This window comes from Geotrypetes seraphini, chromosome 3, assembly GCF_902459505.1.
Source record: "Geotrypetes seraphini chromosome 3, aGeoSer1.1, whole genome shotgun sequence".
NCBI lineage: Eukaryota > Metazoa > Chordata > Amphibia > Gymnophiona > Dermophiidae > Geotrypetes > Geotrypetes seraphini.
The window spans coordinates 365,428,866-365,443,466 of record NC_047086.1 but is presented as its reverse complement, the minus strand read 5'-3'; the positions used below and the strand labels follow the sequence as shown (position 1 = coordinate 365,443,466).

At 42.5% G+C, this 14,601-nt stretch overlaps 1 protein-coding gene across 1 annotated transcript in view; it reads left to right on the top strand.

Moving 5' to 3' along the window:
• The window catches only part of BUB1 (BUB1 mitotic checkpoint serine/threonine kinase), a 243,236-nt gene that overhangs the window by 102,357 nt on the left and 126,278 nt on the right, over window positions 1–14,601 (top strand). The window contains exon 11 of the mRNA XM_033939939.1: window positions 7,411–7,469. Coding sequence (XP_033795830.1) covers window positions 7,411–7,469 — 59 coding nt within the window. The remainder of the gene's footprint in view (window positions 1–7,410; window positions 7,470–14,601) is intronic.

The following is a 14,601-nucleotide window of genomic DNA, read 5'->3' as shown; positions in this document are numbered from 1 at the left end:
GTAAAATTCTACTGTAAAACCATCACCACCTGGAGCGGATCCAACTCTAAGAGACTTCAGCGCTGTTTCTAATTCTTTTAGTGATATAGGCTCATCCATACTTCCTTTTATATGTTCAGGAACCTGCGAACCAATAATTAAATTTAAAAATTCTAAACCATCTTTTTCCCTATCACCATAAGGCTCAGAAGAATATAGGTCTTTATAAAAATTTAGAAATTGACTTAAAATATTTTCAATTTGGTTATGCATAGCTCCTTTCTCATCTTTTATTGCTATAATTTTGTCCTTCTTTTTATTTTTTTGCTTTAAGGTAATTCGCCAATAATCTACCCGCCTTATTCGAGTTTCCATAATATAGAGTTTGTTGAGAAAATAAATCTTTCCTTATCAATTTCGAAGATAACTCATTATATTTACCTTTAGGTTTTAAAAGAGCCTGCAAGGTGTCATGTTCCCAGTTAATAATCAATTTAGATTCCAAATATTTAATTTCTTTTTCCAAATCAGAATATTGCTTTTTAAATTGTTTTCTAATATAAGCAGAGTATGAAATAATATTACCTCTCATAGTAGCCTTGAAGGCATCCCAAATATTTTCCATGGAAGTTTCTTCTAATAAATTAAATTGGAAAAATTCATTAATTTTTGCTTTAAATTCTTCCAGGAATTTTGTATCAGCAAGCAATGTATTATCGAATCTCCAGATAGGTCTACTATACTCTTGTTGATCTAATTGAATTTCAATCCATACACCCTTATGATCAGATAATATAATTGGGTCTATAGAGGCTTTAATCACTTGTTGAACTATTCGAATTGAAACAAAAATATAATCAATTCTTGAAAAAGACTTATGAACATGTGAACAAAAAGAAAATTCCTGATCATTAAAATGAAGAATATGCCAAATATCTTTTAAATCACATAAATGTATCAAATTATCTAACCCTAATGATTTTATATTTTTGCACGGCTTTTTATCCACTAACGGATCCATAACAGCATTGAAATCTCCAGCTACAACTACTTTAAAAGCAGCCAGTGGGAGTAACAATTGTTGCAATGTTTTGAAAAATTCATTTTGATTCACATTAGGGGCATATACATTAAACAAAGCCAGGGCATTATTTCCCATACTCATGTCAACATGTATCCATCTACCCATCGGATCCAAACCTACTAGTTGAAAATTGGCTGTACATTTTTTATTAATAAGAATAGCTACCCCTGCTTTTTTCCCAACTGCAGGGGCAAAAAAACAATGTTTCACCCAACCCCCTTCCAGCTTCCTAGATTCAGCAATAGACAGACGAGTCTCTTGTATGTAATAAATGTCAGCATTCTGTGTTTTCAAAAAAGCTAAAGTTTTTTTTCCTCTTAACCTGATGATTTAGGCCATTAACATTCAGTGAGAAGATTTTAAATGCCATCATAAAATTTATAGACAAAATACTTCAAAAATAAATATTTCAAATTATTACGAACTTCATGAATAGACATCATTTTCCTCATCTTAAGATATTGAGCTTGAAACTTACCCTTTAATCCCCATCCCTCCCTATCCCCCCTTTAACAGTGAAAACTTGGAAACGCACATTTGATATCAGGTGACAAACTCCTCACAAGCTAAAATTTAAAACTAAAATAGCTGTAAAATAAGCCACTAAAAAACTGCAGTTAAAAAAGCATATATTTTGTTTTTAAAAAAAAAATTATTTAGTGATTTATATTAACCTAACACTAATGTACATTCTTTCTCAGATACTAGTATTGAATATGAACAATTAAAAGAAACCAATAAGAATTCATATTTACCAAAAAACAGAAAATCAAGACATGATCTTAAATTAATTACCTTATGACATTTCATATAAATAAATATAATTTAACTCCTACAAAAATCAATATAATACTTAAATGAAGAATCGCATCAATATAATTATAATAAAAGAATACTCAAATCGTAAAATTCCATCCATTCAAAACTTTCATCGAAAAGGTGTCTAAACGAAATTAATATAAGTCCTCCCAAACTATATTATAGAGCCCCAAATAATTCCATCTATAACTATTATTTCATACTAAGCACTGACAGTAATAATAATGTATTTGAAAATTATCATATCATTTTTATCATACCCCAACCAATTATAAATTATACTCATTTAATAATTACTAATTAAGTGTACATAAAAATAAAATCCCACCAATTAAGTAGCCTCAAATATAAATATTGCTTAACATAAACTTTTATAAGTTGTAACTAACTTACTCTCTCTTAGCTCATCCTAAAATTTACTACCATCTTTAAGAATTTATTATACCTGAATTTTGAATTATATTAACTTATATTATTTAATAAATATTAATATAATGACCAATAATGAATAAAACAATATTCATCAGTAAAGAATATAAATCACTAAATAATTAAAAAAAACAAAAAACCAATTATACTTTTTCAAAATATGAGACCAAACAGACATTTCTTCTCTGAAAACACATTCCTGGAGCAGAATTAATTGAAATCACAAATAAAAGAACATACAAAAAAAAAAAAACCTTCATTACGTGAAGCATCTTCATCCTAGACTCAGAGTTATGCTGACAAAAACCTAACAGAAGTTATCAAAATATCCTTCCGTCCTGCTATACAAAAGAGGTAGGATCTTTTCCTCTGTTCCTGTATATGATGAAATTACCTACTTACAGAATCATAGCAAGAAAACAAGGAAGGTCAAACCTAACATCAAACCAGCAGGGCTTAGAAAAAGCAGCTTTCCTTTAAGTTCGGTACTTAGGAACTTGGCAAGACCTGCGTAATAAAACCAGGTTAGGAATCAGCAAACAACAAAAACAGCCTAATGAAATTGGAAAACCGTGACTCCAGAAGCAGGATCATATATTAGCACTCCACATCCGCAAATATAACCAATATTCATATAGATCCAAGAAGAGATTGGAGTCTCGCATTCGAACTTCTCTACTCGAAACTTCCGATGATCTATCCCTTTAGTGAAATTGGTTTACTCTGGTGCCTGAATTACTTCCATGTCACCTTTAACCCGGAAGAACAGTGACTAACCGGGGATTAAACCATTAGCATAGAAACCTTGTAAGTCTCGATGTCCAAAAATTTTACCAAGGAATCTAAAGTAGGTGCCTTTTAGTTACAAGCTTCTTCCTCATAAGAAAGTCAATTCATGCATCCATTCACCACAATGACTGATCCAAATAAACTTTTTAATAAGTTTTAGCAATACTTCTAATTAGCGATAGCACCCCACACTAGGACGATTCCAATATCTTAAAGCATATCATTCTGAGGAAGGATTGCTGGATCCAGGTTCAAAGTAAGAAATACGTTCTAAACTTTCATCTGTAATTTACAAAGAGTTCTGATTTCCTTCCGCTATCAAATCTGATGACTCCTTTTGTCTTCCAAAATAATGCAACAGCTTATGAGCACATACCAATGTTATATATAGTATGCCATGTCTTGTAAACAGGGCATGTGAAAAAAAAGAAAAAAAACTTTTCTGCATGTTAATTGAAGGTATTTCGAATTAACACTCACAAACTCATAAACTTATTAATATATCACAAGCTCCTAATTGAGTCACGAGTGGAATAAGTAGCAAATAAAAATTCAGATTCTATAAAAAACCAACTGCTTTGCATAACTTCACGAGCCTTCCTTTCAAGAGTTCTAAATAGAATTTTATCTATTAGAGCAGTGCTTCCAGGACAGTTATTAAAGTTAATTCAAAAAAGATTCCACATTCATTCCACAGACTTTCTTACTTATCATAGACAGTTATAATTAAATAAAATTATAAAATAAACATCAAATAAAGATAGAATGACTTTTCCATTTTTCCTTTCCTCCTTTTATGACATCATCGGTTGTTCACAAGTTTCCCAAAAATATTTTAACTTTTCAGGGTCCTCAAAACTCAATATCTTGTTAGCATAAGTGACCCTCATTATAGCCGGGTATAGCAAGCCAAATTTTACCCCTAAATGCCTCATTTGAGGCTGCAGATCAAGTAATTTCTTCCTTTTTTCAGCAGTGGACTTTGCAAAATCAGGCACTATATGAATTTTAGAATCTTGACACTTTAAATTCTTATTCTCTTTTACAAGCCGTATGATTCCCATGACTTGCTGGTGCCTTAATAGCTTAAAAATCAGCGGACGTGGTCTCAAATCCTTTCTTGTTCTTCTCGTAGGGATCCTATGAGCCCTCTCAAATTCTAATGGATATTTTGATTTGAGAGGCAGGATATTTGGGAGGAAATGTTTAAGGAAAGAAATGGCATCATTATTTTCAACTCCCTCAGGGAGCCCAATAATTCGCAAATTATTCCGTTTCCCCCTGTTAATACAATCCTCCAGCTCCTTAGAGAGAGTATCCACTTTCTCCCTATATGATTTACATTTCTTTATTTTGGATTCATTTGCTGAGGTTCTTTTTTCCATTTGATCTAATTTTAAATCAAACTGTTCCATGCGAGCAGTTAGGCTTCTAACCTTTTCCTTTACTTCTTTTAGCTTTTGAGCATTGTCTGAAATTATATCCGTTATTAGTTTCAGCTGAGCAAAAATATCACCGTTATCTTCTCTAGGCAACGGCACTTTAGAAGGAGTCGCAGGTTCAATCTTTGACCTTTTTAGCACTACCCGACCCTGTGGTAGCCGCTTCATTTTTTGCCTGTTTGCTCGAAGCCATAACTGGAACTGAACCCTCAAAAATCACTGAGAAGAAGCTAGTTTAGCAGCTTATAATTTCTTTCAAAAAGCTTGTAAATGCAGAGCTCAATCTTCACCCGACCATCCGGCTGCGCCTCCAAGCCATGCCCCAATAATAACCTGTTTTTATGTCTGTCTACTGGAGATGTAGGAGATAAGAACATAAGTAATGCCTCTGCTGGGTCAGACCAGAGGTCCATTATGCCCAGCAGTCCCAAAACCGTACTCTGTCCTATCACGCCCTCTGGAAGCGCATTCCAGGTGTCCACCACCCTCTGGGTGAAGAAGAACTTCCTAGCATTGGTTTTGAATCTGTCCCCTTTTAATGCCCTCTCGTTCTTGTAGTCTTCGAAAGTTTGAAGAATCTGTCCCTCTCCACTTTCTCTATGCCCCTTCATGATCTTGTAAGGCTCTATCATATCCACTCTAAGTCTCCGCTTCTCCAGGGAAAAGAGCCCCAGTTGCTCCAATCTTTCGGCGTATGAAAGGTTTTCCATACCCTTTATCAAGCATGTCGCTCTCTTCTGAAACCCTCTCGAGTATCACCATAGCCTTCTTTTGGTACGGCGACCAATATTGGATGCAATACTCCAGATGCGGGCATACCATCGCCCGATACAACAGCAGGATAACTTATTTTGTTCTGGTTGTAAAACTCATTTTGATGTCATTGGATAAAATTGCAAACAACTTGGATAGGGTTGTACATCATTGGGTTGCAGGTGGCTATACTATTCTACAGGATTATTTGCCTTCGGAACATATATTGCCTCTTGCTTCGCTTCAGCAGTACGTTGCCCAGAGGCGGGGAGATGGATTTGCTTATTTGCAACTTAAACATTATTTAAGTTCTTTAACGCCAGCCAATTTGAGATTGGGATTAGGGAAGTGACTTTCCACCTTTTTTTCAGGCATTCCAGGGAGAGGTTAACACCATCTCAGAAGCTTGTAGACTGTTGCGTGAATTGCTGCCTCCCAGGGACTATAGAGATTTACGTACCCACCGGGAGTTGAATCTGGGAGTGAGTTTGGTGGCATGGGATGTTGGGAATAGTATAAAAGGGATTCCTTCTTTGAGCTCCGTGGCTAGCTTTCAGGAATGTCATTTTAGAGTGATTCATTGAGCTTATTTTACTCAGTCAGTTGTTTCGGATAGGTAATTTTGGAACTGCACAGTGTGAGAAATGTCACATGGGTCATAATAATTTCTTCCATGCAATGGGGGTGGGGGAGGTGTTCTGATTGGGAGATTTTGGGTGCAGGTGGCAAACTTCTTAACTACTCTACTTCATCAGCCTTTGGGGGTGCAGCCTTAGCTATTTATCTTCGATAGGGCACAATTTTTGACACATTTTTAGTAGTGGCAAGAAATTATTTATCCACTAGTCTTTAAGCCCGTTACATTAACGGGTGCTAGAATAGATGTGTGTGCCTTTCTTTCTTTCTTTTCTTCTTTCTCTCTCTCTCCTTGGCCGCTTTCTGTCTGTCTTTCTGTCTCTCTCTCTCTCTCTCTCCCCTTGTCCGCTCTATGTCTGTCTGACTTTTTTTGCTGTCTGTCTCCTTGGCCGCTGTCTGTCTGTCTTTTTTTCTGTGTGTCTCTCTCTCCTTGTCCACTGACTGGGTTGTTTTTTTTCTTTCAATCTCTCTCCCTGTCAATTATCGTGTCCCATCCTACTTTTTTTTTTATCACGCATTGTGTTGGGAAGGGCAACTGGCACACAGTAACCGCTGCTGGATTAGGTTAAACCGCCACTCGAAGCAAATCGTCATGCGCGCACGCGGCAAATGCACATGCGCCGCACGCTTTACAATTTCTCTGCCAGCCACAGAGCTACGGACGCACGGAGCCATGAAGATTGAAGTGTGCATGCGCGCTAAGGGTATTATTATATAGGATAAGGCTCTCTTAGTGGGCTGCTGATGCATAATGTAACATTGGGTCTCCCCGATCCTCCCTCTTATTGGGAATGGAGGAATAAGCTGCACAAATTTTTTTTGCCACTTTTTGGAGGTGGAAAAAGTTTCAGAGGATTTGGGGTCTATATCTTGCTTCATTGCTACCCAAGGCCTGTGGTCTGGCTTTATCTCTTTGTTAGGTGATTGTTACTCTCTGCTACATCTCGGAGAGGGGGGGGGCAGGAACGGAGACTGCTATGGGGAGGAGCTTTGCTATTTAGTGATGTCTGGTAGAATGAACCAATTCCTGGACATACATGTGTTTAGGTTGGGGGGGCTCCTTTATAGACTTTTCTAAATGGGTCTGTTATTGTTGCTATGTATGGTGGTTTTGTGGTGATGTCATCCATACCCTTGTTGTTATCACACTTGCATATTGTTGGATCCTGATTTAGCTGGACGTTCTTTTTTTTTTTCTAATCTACAATGCAAAACGGATTTGACCGTACAACCTGGTGTCAGGGGAGGAGGTGATGGTGGGAGTTTATTCTGTTATTATGGACAAAATTTGATGACTTGGACTTTGTTGATTTTCTGATTGCACTTGTTTATCTTTGCTGGCAGTGTTTCTTCTTTCTGTGGCACTTTTGTTCTTTTGCTGCTATGTTGTTAATAAAATTGTTTATACATAAAAATTACAAACAACTTGGATTTTCACATTAGTGCTGTAACTTATGTATATTTGGGTTGTTTTTAAAGGTTTCAAAATGAAAGTGGTCAAGAACCGAGTATACCAAAATGTACAGAAGGAAAAGAAGGTAAGACTTCAGTGGTACCTAAGTGATCATTTTGTATTAACCCATATATAGACGGTGCTTTTTACATATATTTCTGTTTGTGCAGTACAATAGATGAGCAGTCAAACGATTACGCCTGTTGTGGAGGGTCCACCCTTCTGTAGTCATATCTTTGTCTGTTTGTCCAAACGAATCTGTGGTGCTAAGAGGAGGGAATAGCTGTAGCGGAATGGTTTTAACCGTGGCATGAATTCCCATTGAACTGAAGAGTTGCGGCCAAGCAATATGGAGCAGCTGACATTTGAGGGGGGGGGGCAACTCTTGTTAGCAGAAGAGGTAGAGAGCTATGATCTTTCAGCATAGTTGCTACCAAGGATCCAAACCTCAAGTGGCAGAAGAGGAGGAGGTGGCCTGTGGCACGTGCAGCTCAGTGGATAGTAGCAGACATATAAGAATCAATATTCAACACATGGCAGTCAACATTTGACAGTGCTGACTGTGGCAGCTGTAATTAGACCCAAATATTCAGTGTTGGCATTTGTTCAGGCACCGGCACTTAATATCCGGGTCTCTGGCAGTGTTTATGCAGTTCTGCTGATATTCAGTGCTTTGCATGCATAGCTAACCTAATCTAATCTGGAATTTTGTCTGTGGAATTCATAAGGTACAAAGCAGATTACAAAAATAGTAATATAACTACAAAAACCAGCAAATTAACTGGGAAATGCAAGTAAATTTAGTTAATCAATATAAAATTAACATAAAAAAACTAAAAATAATTTTTAACGAAAACATCGAAAAGAAGAATAGGAAGATCCCTAGGTAGGGATTTCTAACATGGAGTAGCCTGAAATCTTTAAGAACTCTTAAAAATCTTTGAATAATGCACGCCTTTCAGTGAGAGAAAATAAGTGATAAGAGATGTTTTTAGGAAAAGAGAATAATTGGGTCAGGCATTCTGACCCAAGTCCTTTCTTATCTTAACAGTGCAAGCCAATTTGAAATGAATTAGTACTTGTATTGTTAACTAATGTAATAGCATTAGCAGAGGAGTAGCTCTGTCATTGTTATAAAGATTTTTAAAAAATCATATATGCAACAATATTTAGTAATGTCTAGAATCTTGTGCTCAGCTTAATTGAAATACCAGAATATAGGCCATTGCAGTAATCCAAACATGAGAATATCAATGTTCATAAGAACTTAAGAACTGCTGTACTGGGACAGACCGAAGGTCCATCAAGCCCAGTATCCTGTTTCCAGCAGTGGCCAACCCAGGTCCCAAGCACCTAGCTAGATCCCAAATCATAAAATAGATTTTATGCTGCTTATCCTAGGAATAAGCAGTGGATTTTCCCCAAGCCATCTCAATTATGGCCTATGGAGTTCTTTTATTTTTTATTTTTTTTAGGTAATTATCCAAACCTTTTTTAAACCCCACTAAGCTAACTGATTTCATCGCATTCTCTACCAACAAATTTGAGTTTAATTACACCAGGGCTGCCCAAGTCCAGTCCTCGAGATCTACTGGCAGGCTAGGTTTTCAGGATATCCACAATGAATATGCATGCCTGCACTGCCTTCTTGGTATGCAAATCTCTCTCTCATGCATATTCATTGTGGATATCCTGAAAACCTGGCCTGCCAGTAGATCTCGAGGACCGGACTTGGGCAGCCCTGAATCACACATTATGTAAAGAAATATTTTATCTGGTTTGTTTTAAATCTACTACTTGGTAGCTTCATCACATTCCTCCTAGTCCTAGTATTTTTAGAAAAAGTGACAAGCGATTCACATCTACTCTTTCCACTCCACTTGGTATTTTATAGACCTCTAACATATCACTTCTGAGCTGTCTCTTCTCCAAGCTGAAGAATCCTAGCCTCATTAGCCTTTCTTCATAGAGAAGCCATCCCATCTCTTATCATTTTTGTTGCCCTTCTCTGTAAATTATCTAATTCCACTATATCTCTTTTGAGATATGGTGACCAGAACTGCACACAATATTCGAGCTGCGGCCATACCATAGTGATAAAAGGGCATTATAACATTTTCATCTTTGTGTTTCAGTTGCTTTTCTGATTATTCTTAACATTCTATTTGCTTTCTTAGCCGCCACTTCACATTCAACCTATCCTCAACAATGACACCTAGGGCTAGATTCACAAAGCAAACAGATCGTGCACTGATCAGTTTGCGACCCCTTAGCAACCCCGGCCCGATTCACTTACCTCTCTGCCAACCATCCTCAGATCCGCGCATGCAAATGAGGGCAACGGCATGCAAAGTAGGCAGGGGCCCGATTCACAAAGCAAAACCCTGCAATACTGACTGGGCTGGCCAATCACAAACAAGTGACTGCTGAGGACCAGTCGCTGAAGCCCTTTCTATCTGCCCTGCCTTCTGCCACCCTGCTCTCTGCCCTGTCAGCCCTGGTTCAGCGTCATGACTCGATCAGTTAGTAGAGGGATGAAACGCTCTATTATCCCAGTACAAGCAGGCAGGTATTCTCACTAGTGGGTGATGTCATCCGACAGAGCCCCGATACGGACATCTTGCAAGCATGTCTTGCTTGAAGAAACTCAGAAGTTTCGAGATGCCCGCACCGCGCATGCGCCAGTGCCTTCCCGCCCGATGTACCGGGCGTGTCTCCTCAGTTCTTTTCTTTCCGCGGAGCTGAGAAGTTTCTCTTCATTCTGCGCTGACTGAATTTCAGTATATTTGCCTTCTTCATACCGCGTTTTTTGTTTCTTTGAATTTATTTCAATTTTAATTTATATTTTCTAAAAAAAAAAAAAAAGTTAAAATTATTTCTTCCGGCGGTTCGGCCGGGCCGGCCTCATGGCTACGGCCTAGCGCCTTCGACCTTGCAGCGTCGATTTTCCGGCCTATGTCCCGGCCAATCACCGGCTTTAAGAAGTGCAGCAAGTGCCAGCGTGCGATTTCGTTGACGGACCCGCATCGACGCTGTCTTCAGTGTCTTGGTCCAGAACACGTTCCGAAATCGTGCCGGCCTTGTTCCACGCTCACTGCGCACTCGTTTAAACGGCGCTGCTTGCTCTGGGAGTCGATGTTTAAGATGGAGACTGCCAAGGACCTGTCTGCTTCCACTTCTGCTGAGGTTTCGCCGGTCCGCTCGAAACCTGCATCGACGACTCCTGCATCGGGCATTGTGAAGCCGGCATCATTCACACCGACTTCAGCATCGAGTTCGACACCGGTGCCTGTCTCCGTTTCCTCGGTTCAGGTACCGCCTTCCACTGTCCCTCCGGTGGTCATCAAAGTGCCTAAAGCTAGTAAGCAGAAGCACTTGGCCACAAAGGAGCGCGAAGACCGTGCTGGAGGACCCCCTTTCGGTGCGGATCCCTCCATATCGGCTTCGCTGCGATCCCTACTGGAAGCTCAGTTTGTCGAGCTTATGCAGTCTATGGGACCCCGGCTTATCGCCTCTATTCAGGGTGACCTCCCGGTCCCGGGGGGCGGACCGCCCCCTCCCCCTCCTCCTCGTCGTTCGATCTCACTGCTCGACGAGGAGGATCGGCGGAGGGCGGCGGAAGCCTCGAGGCGGGCTTCCCTGGGTGATATGCCGCCTTTAGAGCCCATTACGCCTCCGCGTCATCAGGGTACTAGGTCGGCCCCGGATACTCGGAGTCCTGGGCATACTGCATCGCAGGAAGAGTTCTTCCGCACTCCATACCAGACCTGGGTGGCGCTGCGTGAGTCCGCATCTTTGCCGCCTTTGCGATCCACTGCATCTAGTCCTATCCATTCCTTAGAGGCTTCGGGGGATCGTGCGATGCATAGAAGATCTCGTTCCCCATCCCGTCACCGGGAGGGGCATCGTTCTCGATACTCCTCACGTCATTCAGAAGTGTCTCCACAAAAGAAGATACAGCGTCTGGGATACTCCTCGTCGGATTTATCCCCGCCTGAGGGACCGGAGTATGAGGAACCATCTACCTCCTATTCTCCGTGCCGCTCCCAGCTCTCCCTGGACCTGGAGGCTTTCACTTCTTCTAGTCCGTCTCGCCGGCCGGCGCTGGCGGACCAACTGTCCTTTTCCTCCTTCCTCCGACAAATGGCGGATGACTTGGACGTGACTTTGGACACTGGTTCTCGATATTCTAAAGAGTATCTGGACACCATGCATTTGCCTCACCCTCCGGCGGAGACACTCCGGCTTCCTCTGCATAAACTGCTGGACCAGACTTTCATGCGTTGTTTTGAGACACCGTATTCCATCCCTGCAGTTCCCAGTAAGTTGGATGCTCGATACCGCATCGTCCACCACAAGGGGTTCGAGGGAGCACAACTATCTCATCAGTCCCTTCTGGTCGAGTCCTCCCTCAAGTGATCTCATCCCTCCCAAGTCTACGCCTCAGTACCACCGGGCCGAGAAGGGAGAACGATGGATAAGTTTGGTAGACGTATCTACCAGAACTCGATGATGGCGACTCGAGTGCTCAATTACAATTTCTTCTTCTCTTCATATTTGGATTTCTTCTTGCCGGTGCTCCGCAAGTTCATCCCTTTCATCGATGCTCAGGCTCGATTCAAGTTTGAAGAGGTGGTGGCGACCCTTTCCCAGTTACGCCTGCAGCTGATGCAATCCTCCTACGATGCCTTCGAGCTCTCGGCACGCGCTGCGGCCTGTTCAGTCGCCATGCGTCGCCTGGCATGGCTTCGTACCATTGATATGGATCCGAACCTCCAAGACAGACTTGCAAATGTGCCTTGTGCGGGGGCGGATCTGTTCGATGAGTCTATCGAGACTGTTACTAAGAAGCTTTCGGATCATGAGAAGTCCTTCCAGTCTATCCTGCGGCCTAAACCCAAGCCTCAACAGTCTCGCCCCTCTAGGCCGCCTTTGATTTACCAGTGGCGGTATCAGCCGAGGCAGGCTCCTCCTGCGAGACAACCTGCGAAGAGACAGCCTCCACAGAAGCCTCAGCAGAAGCCTCATATGCCGGCTGCACCCAAGGCTACTCAGCCTTTTTGACTCTCTTCCAGGGAGCATAACAGACCTCGTTCTGTCTCCCCCCGTTTTTCCCATTGGGGGTCGTCTCCATCATTTTTGTCATCGATGGGAGACCATCACCACGGACCTTTGGGTCCTTACCATCGTAAGAGAGGGATACTCTCTTCATTTCCAACAGGTCCCTCCGGACCACCCGCCAAGAGAGTATCCTTCAAACTTGACGCAGACCGCTCTTCTCCTTCAGGAGGCTCAGGATCTGCTTCGGCTTCGGGCCGTCGAGCCGGTTCCTTTCGATCAGCAAAACCGAGGGTTTTACTCACGGTACTTCCTTGTCCCAAAGAAGACGGGCGATCTGCGTCTCATTTTGGACCTTCGAGTCCTCAACAAGTTTTGGTCAAGGAGCGGTTCCGTATGCTGACCCTTGCTTCTCTCTATCCCCTCCTCGAGCAGAACGATTGGTTATGCTCTCTGGATCTCAAGGAGGCCTACACTCACATCCCCATTCATCCGGCCTCCCGCAAGTTCCTCAGATTTCGGGTGGGACATCTGCATCTGCAGTATCGAGTGCTTCCATTCGGCCTTTCATCGTCTCCCAGAGTCTTCACGAAGTGTCTGGTGGTGGTGGCCGCTGCACTCCGGAACATGGGTCTTCAGGTGTTTCCATGCCTCGACAACTAGCTCATCAAGGCCCCGTCAGCTCCAGAGGTCATTTCGGCGACCTTGACTACCATTTGTTTCCTGCAAAGCTTGGGCTTCGAGATCAACTTTCCCAAGTCACATCTTCAGCCCACCCAGTCTCTCCCCTTTATCGGGGCGGTCCTGGATACCATTCAACTTCGAGCATTCCTTCCTCCTCAACGCATGGATGCTCTCCTACTCTGCCAGTCAGTGTCTTCTCGCCAATCCATCTCGGCGAGACACATGATGGTCCTCTTGGGCCACATGGCATCTACAGTTCATGTGACGCCTTTTGCCAGACTACATCTCAGAATTCCTCAATGGACCCTGGCATCTCAGTGGACTCAGGTGTCCGACCCGTTATCCCGTCACATTGTAGTCACTCCTGCTCTACGGCAGTCGCTTCTCTGGTGGATGACCTCTTCGAATCTATCCAGAGGTTTGCTGTTTCACACTCCTCCACACCAGAAAGTTCTCACGACCGATTCTTCGAATTATGCCTGGGGGGCTCATCTGGATGGTCTTCGCACTCAGGGGTTCTGGACCAGTGCGGAACGACTCCATCAAATAAATCTTCTGGAGCTCAGAGCCATCTTCAATGCTCTCCAAGCTTTTCAGCATCTGCTTCACGACATGGTGGTCCTTATTCGCACAGACAATCAGGTCGCCATGTATTATGTCAACAAACAAGGGGGCACGGGCTCGGCCCCTCTTTGCCAGGAAGCTCTTCGAGTCTGGGATTGGGCTGTTCGCCACAACACCTTCCTCAAAGCTGTCTACATTCAGGGGAAGGACAACGTCTTGGCAGACAAGTTGAGTCGTCTTCTCCAGCCTCACGAATGGACGCTCCATTCCGACCCCCTTCATCAGATCTTTGCACAGTGGGGGACGCCTCAGATAGACCTCTTTGCAGCCCCCCACAACTTCAGACTGCCTCAGTTTTGCTCCAGGATCTACACTCCTCATCGCAGATGCCTTTCTATTGGATTGGGGGAATCGCTTCCTGTATGCGTTTCCTCCATTTCCTCTCATCCAAAAGACTCTGGTCACGTTGAGATCAGAACATGCCACCATGATTCTGATTGCTCCTCGGTGGCCCAGACAACCTTGGTACTCTCTTCTACTTCAACTCAGCAGCAGGGAGCCAGTACTTCTTCCGGTGTTTCCTTCACTACTTACTCAACATCAAGGTTCACTACTTCATCCCAACCTGCAGTCTCTCCACCTGACAGCTTGGTTCCTCTCAACGTAACTCCTCACCAGTTCTCCCAAGCAGTGAGGGAGGTCTTGGAGGCTTCCAGGAAGCCTGCTACCCGACAATGCTATTCCCAAAAATGGACTAGATTCTCTTCTTGGTGTATTTCCAATGCCACGGAGCCTCAGCGAGCCTCCCTATCCTCTGTGTTGGACTATCTTCTACACCTGTCTCAGTCTGGTCTCAAGTCTACCTCTATACGAGTTCACCTGAGTGCTATTGCGGCTTTCCATCAGCCTCT